Source organism: Raphanus sativus, chromosome 4 (genome assembly GCF_000801105.2).
Source record: "Raphanus sativus cultivar WK10039 chromosome 4, ASM80110v3, whole genome shotgun sequence".
Classification (NCBI taxonomy): Eukaryota; Viridiplantae; Streptophyta; class Magnoliopsida; order Brassicales; family Brassicaceae; genus Raphanus; species Raphanus sativus.
The window spans coordinates 17,525,125-17,547,315 of NC_079514.1; the positions used below are offsets into that span (position 1 = coordinate 17,525,125).

The 22,191-nt window shown below is 32.1% G+C and overlaps 3 protein-coding genes across 4 annotated transcripts; all 3 read left to right on the forward strand.

Annotated features, from left to right (window-relative positions):
- Positions 1–723: 723 nt before the first annotated feature.
- Positions 724–3,930, forward strand: LOC130511477 (uncharacterized). Of its 2 annotated transcripts, XM_057008495.1 has the most exons (3): positions 725–1,312; positions 1,395–1,545; positions 3,533–3,930. In XM_057008495.1, exons 1-3 carry the CDS (start codon positions 860–862, stop codon positions 3,556–3,558), a joined length of 630 nt encoding a protein of 209 aa, XP_056864475.1. In that variant the 5' UTR covers positions 725–859; the 3' UTR covers positions 3,559–3,930. The 2 variants fall into 2 exon arrangements, with proteins under 2 accessions (XP_056864474.1, XP_056864475.1); XM_057008494.1 differs by having other exon boundaries at positions 724–1,312; positions 1,395–3,930.
- A 1,695-nt stretch (positions 3,931–5,625) lies between these two features.
- Positions 5,626–8,315, forward strand: LOC108848569 (uncharacterized). The gene has a single exon (XM_057006731.1). It carries the CDS (start codon positions 5,866–5,868, stop codon positions 8,161–8,163), a length of 2,298 nt encoding a protein of 765 aa, XP_056862711.1. The 5' UTR covers positions 5,626–5,865; the 3' UTR covers positions 8,164–8,315.
- Positions 8,316–17,302: 8,987 nt separating this feature from the next.
- LOC108848896 (uncharacterized) lies at positions 17,303–21,503 on the forward strand. Its single transcript, XM_018622350.2, has 2 exons — positions 17,303–17,790; positions 19,275–21,503. The coding sequence occupies exons 1-2, from the start codon at positions 17,403–17,405 to the stop codon at positions 21,356–21,358; spliced, it is 2,472 nt and encodes an 823-aa protein (XP_018477852.2). The 5' UTR covers positions 17,303–17,402; the 3' UTR covers positions 21,359–21,503.
- Positions 21,504–22,191: the final 688 nt, after the last annotated feature.

Genomic DNA, 22,191 nt, shown 5'->3' on the forward strand with positions numbered 1-22,191 from the left:
AGTATTAAGTAGGCATGGGCAATAAATCCGAGAACCGAACAACCGAACCGAACCCGGTCCGATAAAAGCAGTTTGGTTCGGGTTCGGTTTCTCTTAATAAACCAAACGGACCTTCTTTTTGTGTTATAACGGGTGTCGGTTTGGTTCAGGTAAAAAACCGAGAACCGATCGATTACATCCATAACCCGATAGAAACAAAACCCTAGCCCCCTTTTAGTTTTCATTTTCGATTTACACAGAAGAGATACCCCAAGATTCTCTGCGAAATCACAACCAAAACTTCCCCAAATCTCAACTTCTCTAATCACTATATCTTTTCCGAAATCACTATATCTTTTCCATAACCCGAAAATCAAATATCTTCCAAGATTCCATCCTTGATTTGAATTTGAAAGTTGAAACCCTTAATCCAGCTCCTATATAATGTCTCTGCGAAACCTTAGACTTGACAAGCCAATCCACCTCTTTAGTGAGAAAGTAATCAATCGGAGGTGGTTATTTTTCTTCTTAGTACTCGTTGCATCATGCATCATTCATATATTTTTTTTTCAATTTTAGATTTTGGGTAGATAATATTATTGGTGATCAATTCGGGTGAAGTCTTGTGCTTTTTAGTTCAATGCGTCTGCTGATTTTTTAGTTCAATTCGGGGTGAAGTGTAGTGTTTTTATTTTGTTATTGTGTCTAATACGTCTTGAAAACCAGACCACTGTTAGTTCTTCTTGACAATATATGTTCTGAAAACAATCTGATATTAGTTCTTCTCTTGTTTTTTTATATATTGTGATGTTAGTTTGATTGGGTTTATCCCACGGTTTTCATACAACTTATATGAATTATTGATTGTTGTTTCTCACAGATGGCATCCTCAACTTTCAATAACCGAGAGACTGATGTCGAAATGCAACATGGAGACCAAGAGTACCAAGAGACAAGTCCTGATGCAAATGCAAGCTATCAGGCGAAGAAGATGAAGAAGTTGGTTGTGCCAAGGTCTACTGTCTGGAACCATTTCACGAGAACCAAAGAGACCCGAGACAAGTGCATTTGTCACCATTGCCACAAGATCTTTTCATGTGCATCCAATTCAGGAACTACTAACCTGAAGCAGCACTTGAAAATCTGCAAAGAACACCAGGCCTCGTTAATAAGTCAGACAAAGAATCATCAGCATCTTAACAACGAAGGAAATCTGAAACCATCTAAAGTTTATGAGACGGTTTTCAAAGAAGCGTGTAATGAATTGATGGTGATAGGAGAGTTGCCACTGTCGTTCATTGAAAGTACAGCTTGGAAACAGTTCTGCAATAAGGTAAACATTGTATAATTTTGCTTTTGTAATTTGGTTTTAAAGTCATCAATTTTCTTACGGTTTTATTATTTTAAATTGCAAGGTTAACCTCTTCAAGCCTCACTCAAGAAGGACTGCGACCAGAAACATTGTCGAGATGTTTGTTAAGAAGAAAGCTGCATTGAAGAACTTACTTAGCGCAAGCAAACAAAAGGTTTCCCTTATCACTGATATTTGGGTATCTCAAGTGACAGGTAATGTGTTTTGGTTATTAAATATGTCAATACAATTCATCTTTTATACGATGTCAAACACTTATACGATTGCACCCGATCCGAAATCCGAACGGACTTCCGAATGCCCATGCCTAGTATTAAGGGGTTGAAATTTAAATGAAAATAGCGAAAAACAGTAAGGACACCGCTTAATTAAGAAGTTTTTTTTTTTAAAAAGAGACATAAACAAAGAGAGAGAAGAGAGAGAAGTGAGATCTGAGAGAACCCCGTCGACGGCCGTGTGTCCGAGCGCGTGTCGGCGACAGTGGTTTCTTTTTCCGTTCGTATGGTTTCTTTTTCTGTTTGTTATGCCCGGCGCCCCTGACCGATATACTGGCGGATCTGGGTTAGGGTTTGGCTCCGGTGACGGCGGCTAATCGCCTCTCTCTGGTTTCGCGGTGAGGATAAGGATGGCGGGTTGTGGCTTTAGGTAGTGGTTCAGTTCAGTTTGTGTGAGCTCCGGGATGGAGAGGCTCCAATAGTTCTCCAGTCGCGGTCAAGGTTCCAGGGGTAGAGGCGTCTAAAGCTCTGCACCGCCGGCAAGTCCCTGAAAGGTGGAGGCTTCCTCGGCTCCAACCTTGTCGGGTTTTGGTGCCCTAGGGTATTAGGGTTTTTTCCTCTTGTTTTTTTATGTTTTCATTTTGGTTGTGGTGTTCGATCTGTAGTCGGAGATGCGTTGAGGCTCTCTGATGGTATTTGGTGATGGTTTCTTTGGATCTACAAAGGGTTTTTAAACGATTGCGGTCGAGTCTCCGGTCTGTTCTGTGAAGGCTCGCCGTCGAAAGTGTAGACGACGAAGATGGATGTTATGGTGGTGGAGTCGTGTGTGCGGCGTCCTCTCCGGCAAGCTTCCTCAGATTGGATCTCGGTGTGAAGATCGATCGACGCGTGTGACGCGTGAGGAGGATGGAGACACGTGTTTGGGTTCGTGTGTCGGAGTGTCGAGCCGAGTGGATCTCGAGTTGGTTTGTAGTTGGGCTTTAAGGCCTGTTTGTTATTTTTTCGACCCTTTTGTTTGGGTGTGAGCTTTTAGGCTCCCCTTTGTAATTCGGTTATTGGGCATGGTCCTTTTATTAATATAATTAGATGGAAAAAAAAAATAAGAAGTTTTTTGGGTGGTCCTTACGAGCCACGTGGCATCTTGCGCGCCGTCCTTAAAGATCGGCAGCTTTCTCCTTCAGTTTTAGATTAACGTTTCGAAAACGAAGAAGACAATGACGATCGATGCACAGCAGAAAACGAGCAAGTTACGATGGGGAGAGATGGACGAAGACGACGACCTCGATTGAAGACGGTGATCGAGTACAAGTTCAACGACGAAGGCAACAAGGTCAAGGTCACCACCAAGTCACGCGTCCGTAAGATGGCTTCCGCGAGGCTCAACAAACGCGCCATGGAGCTGGCCTAAGTTCGGAGACGCGGCGAACGAGGAGGCCAGTAGCAATCTCACCATGGTTTCCACCAAAGAGATTGTCTTGGAACGACCTAGGGCTCCTTGATCCCGATTTCGCGGATCAGCTCATCAACCGCTCCAACATCGACCTCAAGGTCTCTCCTTTCTCTTTCTTTCTTCACCACATTGACCTCAAAATTGTTACTTTAAATCATTTCTTCATTCCCTACTCGTGATTAGAAGATGTGCAAATGGCTTTTACTTTCAATTGGTGATATGTTGAAACCGTGTGGCCTGTTCTTGTTCTTGTTGTTCTGTTATATAAGCAAACGTTGTTGTTGTTGTTGTTTTGTTCTTGTTCTCTCTTTTGAGCAGTTCATTGGGCAGTTCATTGGCTCTGTTAAGTTGAGCAGTTCATTGGCTCTGTTAAGTTCAGTTCATTGGCTTTGTTAAGTTGAAACCGTGTGGCCTGTTCTTGTTCTTGTTGTTCTGTTATATAAGAAAAATGGGAAACAAGAAAGATGAACCACTAGGACCTTGCATTCACTTGATGCCCTTGTGCATTCATTGCAGAATGCATCTGCCATCCATCTATTTAATGCACGGTTCAAAGAACACATTGGAGATGCATCTGCCACGTCTGTTACTCTGCCCCGATGCATCCATATTGATTGAGGGCAATGAGAAAAGTCCTCACTGCAAATTACTTTTAGAGGTGTGTACCTTGTGTTTGGGACTCTGTTTCATTTTCTTTCATATCTTGATTGCATTGAATGAATGTGTTTGATACTTGATAATTTTTTTATGGAGCTTGTTCTTTTATATAAGCAAATGTTCTTTTATACTAAGAGACAACATAAAAATTTCTACTAATAATCTGCATATTTAACATTGTCTTTTAACAATATCTCTTAATCTAAAAATAATAATAAAAATGTTAAGACACCTAAAATTTGTTCCAGCTATAATGCTGCTCTTAGAACGAGCCGAGGAATTATAAAACGACCATTAATTATTTCATATACGCTTTTTACTTACTTGATGTCAAGAATACTCTGTTGGAACTGTATTATCTTAGGATTTTTTTTCTTTGTATTCATCACATCCGTTGTTAATAGTGTTACTCAAGTTCGAGCAAACTACGGTTTCTTTAAACCTGACTTTATTCAATTCTGATTGGGATTTAACTCCCACATTAACTTTTCTTTTATATGAATGTTAAGAAAAGTGTAGATGGTTTCAAGTAAAAGCTTCTAGCTTTAAATTTAGAATCTATACTATTAAAGTACAAGCACATTTGGATTTTTTACTAAACATATCATTTCTTTAACTCACATTGCTTATTTCATTAAGGGCAATCAAGTAATATTAATAACCCATTTTTATTGGGTTATTTTTTTTGATCCAGCCCACTGTCCACATCATCTCTCTTGGGCCATTTGGGCTGATTAAGAAATCAGATCCAATTCTTATTTTTTTTCCCTAATTCAAATAATTTATTTTCAACCATTCTTAATATTTTGTGTAGTGAACAAAAATTAATAACTTAATTATTATGTTTTTATTTTTAATATAATTTAAGCATTCATAAAAAAAATTGAATTTTTTCATTGAAAATTATAAATCTTTATTAAAGTATATATTTTTTTATTAAAAAATTAACCACATAATAAAATTAATATATCAGAGTTATACCAACTTAATTCATTAAAAAATAAAGTTTAATTTTCTAAACATAAATACTCATTAGACCTGGACGTTCGGATACCCATTCTGGTACGGATTGGTTTTTCCGGATATCGAGTTTTTCGGGTTTTAAAATTAAACCCCATTCGGGTTTTGAAATTAAACCTCATTCGGATATTATAAAATTTCGGGTTGGATTCGAGTCGGGTCTTTCCGGGTCCGGGTGGGTTCGGTTCTCATGCATAAGAACCTGCAAAATAACCAAATAACCAAAGTATCTAAAGGGTTCGGTTATTTGTACTTAAAGTAACCAAAGTATCTGATTCGGTTCAAATTTTTGTATCCAAATTATTCAATAGTAACCAAAAATATACATTTTATACAGTTTTTTGGGTAAATTTTTATCCAAACTATCATATTTTATCCAAAAATACTCAAAATTACCGAAAATAACTACTATAGTTAACTTATAAAATTAATTAAAAAATTAAAATAATTATAAATATAATTATAACATATATTTTTAGATATATTTCGGATATCTTCGGGTACTCATTTGGTTCTCGGTTCGGGTCGGATTCGGAACCGGTTCTTCGGATATAGCAATTTAGAACTCATTCGGATATTTACCCCGGGTTTGATCGGGTTCGGGACCCTGATTTTTGGGTCGGTTTCGGGTTGGTTCTTCGGGTCCGAATATTGTGTTCTGGCCTATACTCTTTTAAAATGAAACACGATAAAGAAAAATAAAAAAGCTTAAATCTTTTATAAAAAAACAAATATATAAAAATATGACATTTACTAAATATTTGTCAATTTAAAAAAAATAAAGGAAAATAAACCCGCGCTTTGAAAGCGCGGATAAAAATCTAGTTATTAGTGTTAAAGCTAAAGTTACATATGCTCAGAAATCAGGAAGTCTAATTTTCCTTTCTTAGTAGTTACTTATGCTCAAAAGAAAAGAACAAAGACGAGCGAGGAATAAAGAAAAGAAAAGAGAAAGGAAAAATATAATATATTTGATTATACGCAAGGTATAACAAACTTGTACTATAACACTACTGACACATGATGGTCTTTGTTTCTATGCCGAGACCACATACTTAAAATAAATAAATAAAACTTTGTGGAAGAACGTTCACTAGCCTTGCCCACTGTCCCATGTGACCTAAACTAGTTTGGGTTCACGTGAATCTCTGGTTCAACTGAAGAAAGACAAGATGGGTGATATGTTTCCACCACGTTTGAAGAAGTTTTGGGACAAATGGAACATTCGTGGAGTCATAATGCTCAGTCTCTTCCTCCAAACAATCCTCATCTTCTTCGCACCGAGCCGAAAACGCACAGCAAAGAAGCTCTTCCTCGTGCTAATATGGTCAGCTTATCTTCTTGCTGATTGGGCGGCCGATTACGCGGTGGGACAAATCTCAGACAGCCAAGAAGAAGCTGCTGACGAGCACGACAAGACCCGTGAGCTGTTAGCTTTTTGGTCACCTTTCCTTCTCTTGCACCTTGGAGGTCCAGACACCATTACAGCACTTGCCCTGGAGGATAACGAGCTTTGGAACAGACACTTGTTCAGCCTCGTCTGCCAAGCGGTCGCTACTGTCTACGTGATCTTGTTGTCCACACCGAACAGGCTTCTGACTCCGACGGTTATCATGCTCTTCGGCGGAGTGATCAAGTACGTCGAGAGAACGTCAGCCTTGTTCTCAGCGAGTCTTGACAAGTTCAAGGACTCCATGCTGGAGGATCCTGATCCTGGTGCTAACTACGCGAAGCTCATGGAGGAATACGCAAATAAAAGGGATATGAACATGCCAACGGAGGTCATTGTCGAGGAGGATCCAGAGAAAGGGCGTGAAGGCAATACTCCCGTTAGACCCGACGATGGTCTCACCGACCTTCAAGTGGTTCAGTATGCTTTCAAGTACTTTAACATCTTCAAAGGTCTCATCGTTGATCTCATCTTCACTAACAAGCAACGAGACGAGAGCAGGAAGTTCTTCGACTCTCTCAAACCAGAAGAAGCTCTAAGCATCATCGAAGTCGAGCTCAGCCTCATCTACGAAAGCCTCTTCACAAAAGCAGAGATTCTTCATAACTGGACAGGAGCCGTGTTCCGGATCATAGCTCTAGCGTGCCTTGTCTCCTCGCTCTTTCTCTTTAGTCTTAAAAACGAATCTCAGTACGAAGGATTCGATGTTGCTCTTACGTACGCGCTGCTCGTTTGTGGAATAGCTCTTGATACCATCGCTCTTCTCATGTTCTGCGTCTCTGACTGGACCATCGCTACGCTGAGGGAACTAAAGGAGGACCAGGACAAGAAAGACCCTTGGGCTTGGACAGACGGAGTTCTCAACTGGATCCTCGGTTTCAGGACGTTGAGGTGGAAAAGATCAAAATGTTTCATGGATGGACATGAAGTCCTCGACAGGAACTTTATGTTTCGAAGATGGTCAGAGTATGTTCATGCTTACAACTTGATTGGTTACTGCTTGAAGATACGTCCCAAGAGACTCCATCCTACCAAGGGTTTGATACACAGTTTCATCCCATGTTCGGTAACTCGCCAGTTTTGTAACTTGAGCGAGTGTAAATGGATCCGTCCAGTTACGCACCAGCTTGGATGGTTAATCAACAAAGTCCTAGAATTTTTCGGTCTCACAGAGTTGGTTGAAGAGATAAGATTCGCAACCAGTGACCGACTCACGAGAGAGCTGTGGGAGTTCATATTCAAGCAGGTGCAACACAAACACCGTTTCGCTGAAGATCCGGAGAGTGCCAAGAGTATATCTTCAGCTAGAGGAGACTGGACTTTAGTTGAAACATCAAGCAAAAAGACAGAAGGAGGACCAGACCATGCGAAGCTTCTGAGATATGTGACTGAAAAGGACTATGATCAGAGCATCCTCATGTGGCATATCGCTACAGAACTCTTATACCAAAGCCCTGAAGAAGAAGAAGTCACAAAGAAGGAAGAATACACTAACCGAGAGTTCAGCAAAATCCTTTCCGACTACATGATGTACCTCCTTTACATGCAGCCAACACTCATGTCAGCTGTTTCCGGAATCGCAAAGATACGTTTCCTGGACACATGCGAAGAGGCAAAAGAGTTTTTCGAGAGGAGGCATATAGATAAAACAAGGCATAAGAAAGAAAACCTGGTGAAAGAAGCTAGCCGAGCTATTCTCTCTGTCAAAACATATGTTGAGCCTATGCATGTGAAAGGAGACAGAAGCAAATCTGTGCTGTTTGATGGAAGCGTGCTTGCAAAGGAGCTGATGAAGTTAAAGAATGGGAGAGAGAGCATGTGGGAGGTAGTGAGCAAAGTGTGGGTTGAGTTGCTTTGCTTTGCAGCTACTCACTGTGACTCTCAAGAACATGCCTCTCAGCTCAGCAAAGGTGGTGAGCTAATTAACTTTGTCTGGTTGTTAATGGCTCATTTTGGACTCGGAGACCAGTTCCAAATCAACAGGGATGATGCTAGAGCCAAACTGATCGTGGCCAAGTGATTACTCCAAAAAGAAACTACACAAACATCATCAATAAATTAGTTTCTCCGTGTGTGTTTTGAATTCTTACTTCCTTGAAGAGAAATTCTTGGGTTCACTCCCTAGAATGAACCTTTAGGTTCACTCAACCAATAGAATTTCGTTATTTTATATTTAGTATCTTTTAAAAAAGGAAACAAAATATTGTCAAATTATATTAATATTTGTCAACTAAAAAATAAAAATTAATATTAATTGCAAACAAAAATACGTTTTAGAAAAATATATTTTATTACCGTCAGCCAAACACTAAACCCTAAACCCTAAATCTTAAACCCTAAACCCTTGGGTAAATCTTAAACCCTTGGACCTTGGTAAATCCAAAATGGTTGGATAAATTCTAAATCCCACGGTTTAGGATTTATCCAAGGGTTTATGATTTACCCAAGAGTTTAGGGTTTATTATTTAGGGTTTAGGGTTTAGTGTTTTGCTGATTGTGTTAAAAATATTTTTAAAAAAATCCAAAGATTTAGGATTTATCTAAGGGTTTACCATAGATTTAAGGTTTATGATTTTTATTTTTTATTTTAAAAACATAATAAAACTTGACAATATTTTGTTTCCTTTTTTAAAAGATATTGAATATGAAATAACGAAATCTTATTGGTTGGGTGAACCTAAAGATTTATTCTAGGGGTGAACCCAAATATTTCTCTTCCTTGAATAATCTGCACTTGTATTGTAGATGTTTATGGAATATGAAAATCATCTCTTCTGTTAGTTTATTTATGGACAAGACTTAGGTTCACCCCCAATGGTGAATCTTTAAATTCACCACTTTCCTAATAACCAATCAAAGTGTCAACTAGATTAATGATTAAAAATATTAAATAAATTTTTCAAACACCAAAATAATTTAAAAAAATTAGTGTCAATTTTAATAATGCCAATGTCATTATGTAATCCATAAACTCAAATTTTATACCCTAAATCCAAATTCTAAATCCTAAATTCTAAATTATAAATCCAAACTCTATACCCTAAACTCAAATCTTAAATCCTAAACCCAAACTATAAATCATAAACCCAAAAACCTGAACTTTAAACCCAAACATATACCCTAAACCCAAATCATAGACTCTAAACTCAAAACGTAAATACAAAACCCCAAACCCTATACCCTAAATATTTGGATTAATATTGATGTTGTTCTTTTGAAATTTAAGGTTAAGAATTAAAATTTGGATTTAGAGTTCATGGTTTGGGTTACGGTCTAGGGTTTGGGTTTAGGATCTACGGTTTGGGTTTAGAATTTATGGTTTGGACTTAGAGTCTAGGATTTGGGTTTAGGGTCTAGGGTTTGAGTTTAGGGTATAGTTTTAGGTTTAGAGTTTAGATTTTTTTTGGTTTATGATTTATGGTTTGGGTTTAGGGTTTAAGATTTGAGTTTAGGGTATAGAGTTTAAATTTATAATTAAAATTTTAGGGTTTAGAATTTGGATTTCGGGTATAAAATTTGAGTTTAAGAATTAAATAGTGACATTAGCATTATTAAATATGACATTATTTATTTTTTAAATTATTTTATCATTAATCTAGTTGACACCCTTGATTGGTTATTAGGAAGGTGGTGAATTTAAAGATTCACCATAAGGGGTGAACCCAAGTCTTGTCCTTTATTTATTACCACTGATAATGAACTTGCCATTTTTTGCGTGGGGTTTCTGAGGCCTATCTGTTTTCCGGGTTAGATTAGACTTTCATATTAATATTTTGTGTATATGAGATATGTATCATAATTTTAGATATAGTTTTATTAAATATTTTGAAATGGTAAGAAAAAATAAAAACAAACTATATTGCAAAATATTAAACAAACAAAAATACAAATAAATTATATTGTAAAAATATAAAACTAACAATACATTGGTTTGTTTATACTTGGATAAACAGTATATATATATATTTACATTATTAATTTGTAACTTTTATAATTCTAGTGGGATTTCATATTTGGAATTTCGCTAGACGCAATACTTACAGGTTCATCCTGACATAGCGCCAAATCAATTAATCAGCGAATAAACAGGAATTTAATCTGCGGCTAGTTTTACAACTATAATGTTATGATAAGTCAATATGTAATTTGTGGTGTGGTGGTTTGGAGTGTTTTGCAACATCAAGAGGTAGTTGGCTCAACCTACTTGAAGATTATTTGTTATTTTTTTCTCTTTTTAAACTTAAATGAAGGATATATCGAACATTTCGCTCTTTCATCTTCTCTAACTCAAAATCTGTAACCACAATCCTTACCGTCAGCCATTTTTAGAACTCGTGTACATCACGTTTTTTACATTTTTTGATCTTTTACACTTGAATATCATAAATCTAACATATCACAATGTGGAAGTCTTTCTTCATCTAGTGGTTTGACTAACGGTTTACTAATGCTTATACATCCGGAAGTTTAGGATTTAGAGTCTAGGATTTGGGTTTAGGGTCTAGGGTTTGAGTTTAGGGTATAGTTTTAGGTTTAGAGTTTAGATTTTTTGGTTTATGATTTATGGTTTGGGTTTAGGGTTTAAGATTTGAGTTTAGGGTATAGAGTTTAAGTTTATAATTAAAATTTTAGGGTTTAGAATTTGGATTTCGGGTATAAAATTTGAGTTTAAGAATTAAATAGTGACATTAGCATTATTAAATATGACATTATTTATTTTTTAAATTATTTTATCATTAATCTAGTTGACACCCTTGATTGGTTATTAGAGAGGTGGTGAATTTAAAGATTCACCATAAGGGGTGAACCCAAGTCTTGTCCTTTATTTATTACCACTGATAATGAACTTGCCATTTTTTTGTGTGGGGTTTCTGAGGCCTATCTGTTTTCCGGGTTAGATTAGACTTTCATATTAATATTTTGTGTATATGAGATATGTATCATAATTTTAGATATAGTTTTATTAAATATTTTGAAATGGTAAGAAAAAATAAAAACAAACTATATTGCAAAATATTAAACAAACAAAAATACAAATAAATTATATTGTAAAAATATAAAACTAACAATACATTGGTTTGTTTATACTTTGATAAACAGTATATATATATATATTTACATTATTAATTTGTAACTTTTATAATTCTAGTGGGATTTCATATTTGGAATTTCGCTAGACGCAATGCTTACAGGTTCATCCTGACATAGCGCCAAATCAATTAATCAGCGAATAAACAGGAATTTAATCTGCTGCTAGTTTTACAACTATAATGTTATGATAAGTCAATACGTAATTTGTGGTGTGGTGGTTTGGAGTGTTTTGCAACATTAAGAGGTAGTTGGCTCAACCTACTTGAAGATTATTTGTTATTTTTTTCTCTTTTTAAACTTAAATGAAGGATATATCGAACATTTCGCTCTTTCATCTTCTCTAACTCAAAATCTGTAACCACAATCCTTACCGTCAGCCATTTTTAGAACTCGTGTACATCACGTTTTTTACATTTTTTTATCTTTTACACTTGAATATCATAAATCTAACATATCACAATGTGGAAGTCTTTCTTCATCTTGTGGTTTGACTAACGGTTTACTAATGCTTATACATCCAGAAGTTTAGGATTTGAACCTCCCCCCCCCCCAAAAAATGTTAATTATGCAGATTATAAAAAAATATTTACAAAAAATTTTCAGCTTATTGCACGGCGTACCATCGAATATATATTTCATAGGACTACTCAGCGTAGTAAAGTCATACATAAATTCTCATAAGCTAGTAGAATTATCGGCAATAGAATCATCTATATAATATTCAATCATTATAATAACATAATTAATCAGATATTGAAAAAACACATATCACACTTGATTTAAGTCTGTATACTGAGCAAATATTTTTTAATGTTTTCTGAGTTTTTGACCGATTATGTTGAAATCGCGGCAGCTCATACCACCTACCACACCGCCGCATATACAGTGTCTGCAGTATTTTAGAACCTTGATGAAGCTATTATATACTAAAAGATAATTTTCTTAAAATATTATTTTATTATTTATCATTTGTGTCATATTTTGAATCACTTAAGACCAATAAAATTTATTAGTCTGTTGTATTTTCTAATTTATAAAACTTCTATTGTAGTAGTGATTATTGATCTGTTAGATTAACATTATTTAACTCAAATATATTCAAATATGTAATCACATTTATATTGGTATGGTAAGAAGATGTAATATATCATTACTTATTGTGTTTTTTCTTTTGCTACGCAACATTTGAATATTCTTATATTAGTTATTATTTATTTTCTTCGCCTAATCCCCTATATTATATTTGAGAAGTGATTTGTACATGTGTCATCACTATAATTACTCTCAACAAAAAATGATGACATGACTTAAAAGAAATATAACATGGCATCGATCTAATTGTGACATATAAAATTTTCTATATTAAGATTTATGTTTTTGGTAAATTTTTTTAAATATGTTAATGACTATTTTCTATATATGGGTTCATATTTTTGGCAAAGTTTTGTAATATAGTAATAACTAATAAATTTTATATCAAAATTATTATTTTTCTACAAGTATGCATTTTGGTGAGATTTTATAAATATGGTAATACTAATAAATTTTCTATATCTATTAAAATAATATAATTATATATATAAATAATAATTACGAATTTATATTTTTCATCAATTTTATGAATCATATTTTTATTATCAAAATAAATTTAGTTATAATTATATATTTATCAACTTATATATGTTATTTATATTAATGTATATATTTATTAGAACTAATTTAAAATAAAAGTTAACTGAATAAAATATAATATGAATAAAATAACTCTATTAATTTTTAGTTATTATTATTACAATTTAAATAAAATAAAATTAAAATGTTAAAATAAACTTGAATAAACCAAATTAGAAAAATTACATTATGATTTTACTTTTTAACTAATAAATTTTAAATTTAATTACTGAAAATTAAAAATTTGTTTATATAAAAATATTTTTAAAAATTTTATATCTGCGTATGGCGTAGAAAAACTCCTAGTTAAATGTATATACATTGAATGTGGTTACACGCCGTTCTGCTAAATTAGGTAAATGGAGTAACGAGTCTCAAGAATATGACACTCTACAACAATTTATTAATAACTAGGATTTGTAAAATAAAAATTGAAAATTGGCAAAGCTTACATTTACGTCTGACACAACCATTCATTCTCTATTCTAGATAAACACCATCTCTCACTTGATCTGATATTGTATGTCACTAGTGGAGCGGAACGTTTTTCAGAAGATGATCCTCCTGAAAAATTGCTTCCTTCGGTATTAATACTATCTATTATAAATCCACACAAAAGAACTAATGATGTCTTAAAATGTTTTAACTTTTTGTTTAAAATATAAAAAATTATAATCTATTATATTAAAACAGAAGTCACAACCTTGATTCATGTGTGATTTTTTTAAAAATGGACTCTTAACTAAAAATGACTTATTATTCATTAATTACTAAACATATGATTCAATAATATATATCATTTCAAATCTATTACTCCTAAAAATCAGAATTAGTTAACATACACATATTCTAACACTTTAATTATAATATCTTTTGATATCTTTTCATTTAAAATTTAAATATATATATTTTAAATTTCAAAAAATCTATTAAAAAGATCTTAATTTTCAAAATTATATATAAGTTTTTAACTAATTCCGAAATTAGTTTTGAAATATTATTATACATTAATATATTCAGTTGTCTTTTATAAAATGAAAAATAAAATATTATTTTTTATTTTTATCTGTTTTATAATCACAATCAATCATGTTAATTTTTATCATATTAAACTTAATATGATAAAATTATATTAAATTGATAAATTTTTAATTTTTAATTTTTATAAAATACAGTACTTATCTTAAAATATAATTATGTATAAAAATTAATATATCTTTCACTTTTGTAAATATAATAATATATTGTGTAAAAATGAATAAACATAGAAAATACTGCTAAAAAGAAATCCAGTTTTGGAAGACGGTAAAAAATTAACATAAATTAAATAAAATATAATTGTCAAATATGTTTTTCATGCACATATTAATAACTAAATGTAAATATAATAAATAAATATATAATAAGAAGCAAAAAATACGTATAATAGTTTAAACAGTTGATTATTTACAACATGCAAACCATATACTATTGCATTTGAAATAGTTTTATAAATATTTAAATCTTTATATATTAAAACAGAAGTCATGATTTCACTTCATGTATGATTTTTTAAAATTTGGACCTACTATTAGATATTTATAAAGATGTTTTCTTAATATAAATAATATAACATCTATATAATTACTTTAATCATAATATCTTTTAATATCTTTTCATTTGAAATAAAAATATATATTAAAACTTCTAACAAATTTGTTGTAAAATATATTACAAGATCTCAGTTTTTAAAAATGTATATAAATTCTTAATTAATAATAAAATATTATTATGCATAATGTATATTCAGTTATTTATAAAACAAAAATACAAATATATTTTATTTATTTTCTAATCATAAAATTTCATATTAAATAATTCGTATACTGAAATAAATATGATAAAGTTATATTAAATTAATAAATTAATATAATTTATTTTCATAATTTTAATATTTATATTAAAAGAATATAATATGTTATCAAAAAACGGGTTAACATACTAAACTATATAATACATGTATATAAATTAACATATTTTAAAATTTTATATATACAAATGTATTATTTAAAATGAATAAACATAAAAAATTCTAAAAATGAATAAATATAAATTAAATATATATAAATTTTAAATATGTTGTTTCATGCATATATTGATTAATTTAATAATCAAATACAAATTTAATTAGATAAATGTATAGTAAGAAGTCACAATTAACACAACTGATTAATTATAACATATAAACTATATCATTATTGTATTTGTAATCTTTATATAAACATTTAAAGATATGACTAAATTAAAAATCTATACAAATAATGATGTAATATATATATATATATATATATATATATACTATCTCCGTTTCAATATACATTTTGTTGTTGATAAAATATTTTCGTTATAAAATAAGTATCGCTTTATAATTTTAATGTAGAATTTATTAACTTTATATATTATTCTATTTTTCTATAGATTGTGTTTAGGTGTATATGTAAAAGTGTTTTTTATTTTTAAAAATTTGTAAAACTAAATATTTTCTTAATCTGCGTGTAAAAGCTTAAAACGACAACTAAAATGAAACGAAAAAGTATAAATGCAATCAAACATCCGTGCGGTTGCGCGGGTTAAAATCTAGTATATGATTAAAATTAAAATGTATACTACTAATGATCTATAAATATATATGCATATAAAACTGAAAATAAAACCCGCACGGTTGTGCGGGTCGAATCTAGTTTAAAATTAATTTATACTAGCTTTTGACCCGCTCTTAAAGAGCGGGTATAATTTTTGTTTTAAATTTAATTTTTGATATTGTTTTTTTTCTGATTATATTTTTTTTTTGGTAATCATATTTTTGTATAAATTAATTAAAATATATTTTATTAAATAATAATAATTTAAAAATTGATCGGTATATGCACGATTAAAGGTGGATTACGGGTCGAACTCGCTCCGCTGATCCGCCACCCCGCGGGTTTTCAAAAAAATTTGGTTATAAAATGTGACCTTACAACCCGCAAATAAATAATTTTGTACCAGCACCCGTTCCGCTTAATTTATGGTTATCAGCGGGTTATATATATTTAAAAATCATTATTTAATTTAATTATTGTAAAAAATATTTATAATGATAAATTTATACATGATTTAAATAAGGCTGGATGTATTATAGCTTTCCACGAATTTAGGTTTAGTAGTTATCATTCTTAACCATTTACGTTATAATATTACTCAAACTCTTTTAGCAGTTATATTAATATACAGATATAAGCAATTACATATAGTTTTTTTTAAATTAGATCCAACTATTATGAACATGACATGTTTCTGTTTTAATAATATTGATATATACCTTAAAATTCATTACCTATGTTGATATTAGTATTATTATTAGGACTGTGTTAATGCTGTTCATATAGATCCTGTTTTAATATGGTCGGTAACAGGTTAAAATGATAATTTGCTTTAATAATAATAATTCTACTTTAGAACAGTGTAATATAATCAAAAGAAAAGATTGATGTCAGAAAAAGAAAAGAACTGACTATTGTTGAATGAAACCGTCGATTTTGACATAATTGGATCCGGAAATGAGGGAATCAAGTGGAAGTAATAAACAAAATCATGGTTATATAAAGAAATAATAAATGGTGCAGTTACAAAAGAAAATTACCTATAAATATGTCGTGTATAACCACTTACATTGCTTCCTTATTTTTTTTAAATAGACCCAACATATATCAATAGGTCATGCTGCAAAATTAATAGTATTGATGCTTCAAGTTAAATTTAAGTTGAACTTCAGAACTATTTTAGTTATTATTAGTTTTTTAAAATATATAGTGTTATCAAAATCATTGGTATACATAAAATTACTCACAAGTGGCCAAAAAGTCGGTACTATTATTAGTCTTGTTATTATTAATTATTTTAGTGATTAATTTCTATCAAATACTATTACAGTTTTATTTTATTCTTATTAGATTAATTCTGATTATGTTTGAAGAACATTTTTCACTTCTAAAGCCAATTTGCAGAGAGAGAGAAAAAAAATTAGTCAAAAAGAAAAAAAAAATTCATTTCGCTAATTCGTAAAAGTTAAAGTTGTTTTTTTTTTGCTAAAAATAAAAGTTAAAGTTGTTAAACAGAGAAAATTCTTGCACCATTATAAGTAACGTGTGTGCAAGACTAAAGTGTAAATTTCTTGATTTTATTAACAAGGAAAGAATATTTTATTTTGACACAAAAAAACAATGATTTTAGCGTGGAATATAAGAAAGGAATGCAAGGGAGAAAATAATTCACGTGGTATTGAATAGCTTCATTTTAAAATCTCCAGTCAAATATTTAAATATTTACTAATAATTATTCTAATCCTCTAGTATATATTATGTACTCTGAGTGAGAAACATGGAACTTAAATTTGATACTTAACGAGCTTAAGTATTTTCAGACAACAACAACAACAAAAAGAGAGTTTGCACCCAAAAAAACGAGAGTAAGAACAGTATGCGAGTGATACCACCAGCAATCAAAGAGATCTTAGACAAATGGAACATCAGAGGACTTGTAATACTGTCTCTAGTGTTCCAAACGTCTCTTATCTTCCTTGCACCGCTGCGAAAACGTACATCGAAGAAGCTGCTCGCTATGATTCTATGGACAGCGTATCTTTTAGCGGATTGGACAGCTAATTATGCGGTGGCTCAGATCACGAAGAACCAAGGAAAGGAACCAAAACCCGGTGATCCTCCGAAGAACAAGAAGCTACTTGCTCTGTGGGCACCGTTCTTGTTATTGCATCTTGGTGGTCCGGACACGATAACTGCGCTGGCCCTAGAGGATAATGCCTTATGGGCACGTCATTTATTTGGCCTCGTATCTCAAGCACTTGCTGGTAAGTATGGTTGGATACGATTTGAATATCTAAATATAAATAGTATATGTCTATTGCATATTGAAGATATATAGCAGTAGTTACCAAGTGGACAACGTAACAAGTCAGAAATGCAAAATAGGCGTAAACAGTTACTTACACAGTTACATTAGTTATGTATTCCTGTAATAGTGCAAGTGTTGTGAGATTTCACCTTTTTACTGATACTATTCTGCAGAATCATCAATCAGATCAAATGCAAATAACCTAAATTATACAAAACATATATATTTATTTATCAAATAAATATACTAATTCATATTGGATAGAATGTTAGAAAAAATAATTAAAATTAAATATTTAAACTAAAGTTACAAGCTTTTAATTATAGATAAAAATTACCAGATAACGAATATGAATTTATTAAATTAAATTATATAAAATATAATAAAATAATAATTTATAAAATAATAATTATTTTAATTTATATTAATTATTATAAGAATAAATATAAAATAAATTATAATATATATGTTTCTCTATCAGTGTAAATGTTATATACTATTTTGAGTGAAGCAAAAAAGTTGTATGATACAAATCAACATGTTCCATATATATACTTTTATGGATATAATATGGGGAAAAGTATATAAAACGATGGATTTGTTAAATATATAGAATTTCATGTAAATTATTTTTATAAAACTAGTGACCTAACGGTAATCAAACTTGATAAATACACTTAGCATAAACTAAAATTTAGTTAGAAAGTATAATTAAAATGCTAAAAGACTATCCATATTAATAGTTGGCAAGTCTGTCAAAAAAGTGAGAGATTCATACCATAATCATTTACTTAGAAAAGCTGAATGACTTATGTTAAAGTCCTTCAAATAAATGATTCTGGTATGAATCTCTCATTTTCTGAAGATTTGTCAACTAAATATTACTACAATTGATGAGAGATTTTTGTGATTAGTTTTCCACATGAGATATTCTTTTTTCTTTTTTCATTCTCTAACGGCACTTACTTTTTTCTTTTAAATGTTTTTATAGAACAGTAAATCATCTAATTTTTAATATTAATTCTGATGTCTTTAATTTCAAATGTATATTAGTCTTTAGAATTAGTAGTACTTCGAGTACAAAACAAATTTTAAAATTTAAATTTGATTTTAGTTTATGCTTGTCTTTAATTACCACTAAAATCCATTTTTAAATACTGCAACTTTGCGGTTTACAAATGAGTTGCATTAAATAATTTACTGCATTATTATTATTATTATTATTATTATTATTATTATTATTATTATTATTATTATTATTATTATTATTATTATTAGTCCTCTAGTACAAAACTAAATTCATGTTCCATTGGTGTTTGAATTACTCACACCAAAAATTTCTTAATTTAAGAAATTTTGGTGCATGCGAATTTTCAATTTTTAATTATTTACCAACAAATTTTTAATTGATTTCTGTTAATTACGTTTTATGATTCTTAGGTGTTTATGCGGTGGTGCAATCAATGGATAACCCTTTATGGCCACCAATAGCGTTACTATTCATCACCGCAGTGATAAAATACACCGAGAGGACACGTGCACTATACACTGCGAGTTTAGACAAGTTCAAAGACCAAATGCGTAAACCAGCAGACACTGGTCCTAACTACGCTAAGCTCATGGAAGAATACGACTCAAGAAAAGACTCCAACCTCCCAACGGAAATCGTCCTTATTGACGAACCAGACAAGCACGATAGACCCCCGACACTTAAACCGGGACCAGATCCCTTAACCCATCTCGAAATCGTTCAGTACGGTTTTAGATTCTTCAACATTTTTAAAGGACTCGTAGTTGACCTAATCTTCAGTTTCCGTGAGCGAGACGAAAGCAGAGACTTCTTCAAAGAGTTGGCTCCCGAGGAAGCTCTTAGGATTATTGAATCCGAGCTAGGGTTTCTATACGAGTCCATGTATACCAAAACCGCGATTCTTCACACGAATAAGGGTACTGTGTTTCGCGTTATCGCGTTTGGATCGCTTCTTGCTTCCTTCCTTGTCTTCCATTTTAGACCTAAAAAATCAGTGGAATTCCATGGAGCGGACGTTGTGATTACTTACACTTTGTTCATCGTCGGCATCGCTCTTGAACTCTCCTCGCTTGTCATGTTCTTACTCTCTGATTGGATGTTCGCGGTATCCAGCAAGCTTAAGGATGATCAAGTGAAAGACAAGAAGAATTATATCGACTATTTTCTCAACCGCTTACTCGCGGTATCGAGCAAGCTTAAGGATGATCAAGTGAAAAACAAGAGGAGTTATATCGACTCTTTTCTCAACCGTTTGCTTGCATTTAGGAAACCACGGTGGACGACGATGCATGCATGCAAAGGAAACCATACGCACGAGGTGCTTACGACGCCGTTTTTGTTGCGGAGATGGTCAGGTATGATCTACGGTTTCAACTTCATTGGGTATTGTCTGAAAGCTAAAGTCTCAAGAATCCACCAGAGGAGTGAGTTTGTGTGGGAGTTTGTGGTGTCCTTGTTCGATTACGTAATCAGAAGATTCCAGGTCTTGTCTGGATGGATCAAGGATCGTGAAAGTTCAGTTAGAATCTTCATCAGGAGATGGTCAAAGAAGAATCAGATTATTTATTACACGATTTATCCGTTGTACCTCATGTTCTTCTCGGCGATCCCTTGGGTGTTCAGAAAGTTTTGGGGTTACGTTGATCGAATCTTCAGTATTAAATCTCATCTAGACGAGATCAGATTCGTATCGAGCGAGCCACTGACGAGGAACCAATGGGAGTTTATATTCAGTGAGCTGAAACACAAGTCCGAGTTCGCGGAAACACCCGAATGTGCAAAGAAAGTGTCTTCGGCAAGAGGAGAATGGGCTTTACAGGATAGCAAGTTGGAGGAGGTTGAGAGACTGATGCGCTATATAACGAATGTTGATTATGATCAAAGTCTTCTCCTTTGGCATATTGCTACTGAGCTATGTTTTCAAGAAGAAGAAAAAGAGGAGGTGGAGAATATGAGTGGAGAGAGTTGCGATGACCGTGAGTTCAGCAAGATTATATCGGATTACATGATGTATCTGTTGATAATGCAACCTAAGTTGATGTCGGAAGTTGCGGGAATCGGGACTATAAGATTTAGAGACACTTTAGATGAAGCTAAGAGGTTCTTCAAAGGAAGACACTGCAAGAACCTGAGAGATATGAAACGAGGGAGCAAGATGATTTTATCGGTTAGTAACGATATCGAGCCGATGCATGTGAAGGGGGACCGAAGCAAATCGGTTCTTTTTGATGCGAGTATGTTGGCAAAAGAGCTTAAGAGACTGGACGGGAGTAGTAGTCATGGAGATGGGAAATGGAGAGTGTTGAGCAAGGTGTGGGTTGAGTTACTATCTTACGCAGCAAGTCACTGTAAAGCTACGGAGCAGGTGGCCCAACTTAGCAGAGGTGGAGAGCTTCTTAACTTTGTTTGGTTGTTGATGGCTCACTTTGGTTTAGCTGATCAGTTTCAGATCAATAAAGGAGATGCTAGAGCTAAACTCGTTGTAGGCGAGTGATAGCTTTCTTTTCATTCTTTTTTTTTAATAAAGAATTTGTGTGTGTGTGTGTTTGTAGTTTCTTTTGCTCTGTTTCGAATTTCAGGCATTGTTCTTTGATTTCTTTGATAAAGGGAGATGGGATGGTGAAATGGTTTGACTTACATTTCTGACACCATAGAAGAAGGAAAAACCTCTTGCATATCTTTGAAATTTTGTTACAAATAACAGTGTTATATCAACTATAAAAAAGAAACTTTATTATTTAAATATTATTTTACATTTTAAAAAATTGATTAATAAAAAATTATCGACTCCTATCATTGTAAGTTCAACTAGATTTTGATCCTCGCTTGAAAGCGCAGATTTATTTTTGAAACTAAATAAACTATTTTTATTAAATATGAATTTTTATATAAAATAGTGGATAGGTATATGCACATTTATGTGGAAATCGTGAACTGAACCATATCAAACTGGAAACATGAAACCAAATTTGAAATGAATTTCAAAAATAATCGAGTATATCTTATATTTCTGGAGCCAAAAACTAAAACCGAACCGAAAACCAAATGGTTACCTAAATTTCAGAATATAAAATATATACCAATTATATTTAATTTCTAAATAACCAAATATCCTAAAATAACTATTTATAAACCATATTACTCAAAAAGCTGAATTACCTGAATATTTTTTACTCAAAATATTTAAAGTTATCCAATATTTTTTCTAACAAAACGAATTACCTGATATTTAAACTGAAAACTCCAAATTATCTAATATTTTTATCTATAACTTTGAAATTAGCCAAAAAAAACAGACGAATCAGAACAGAATTGAACCCAATTTTT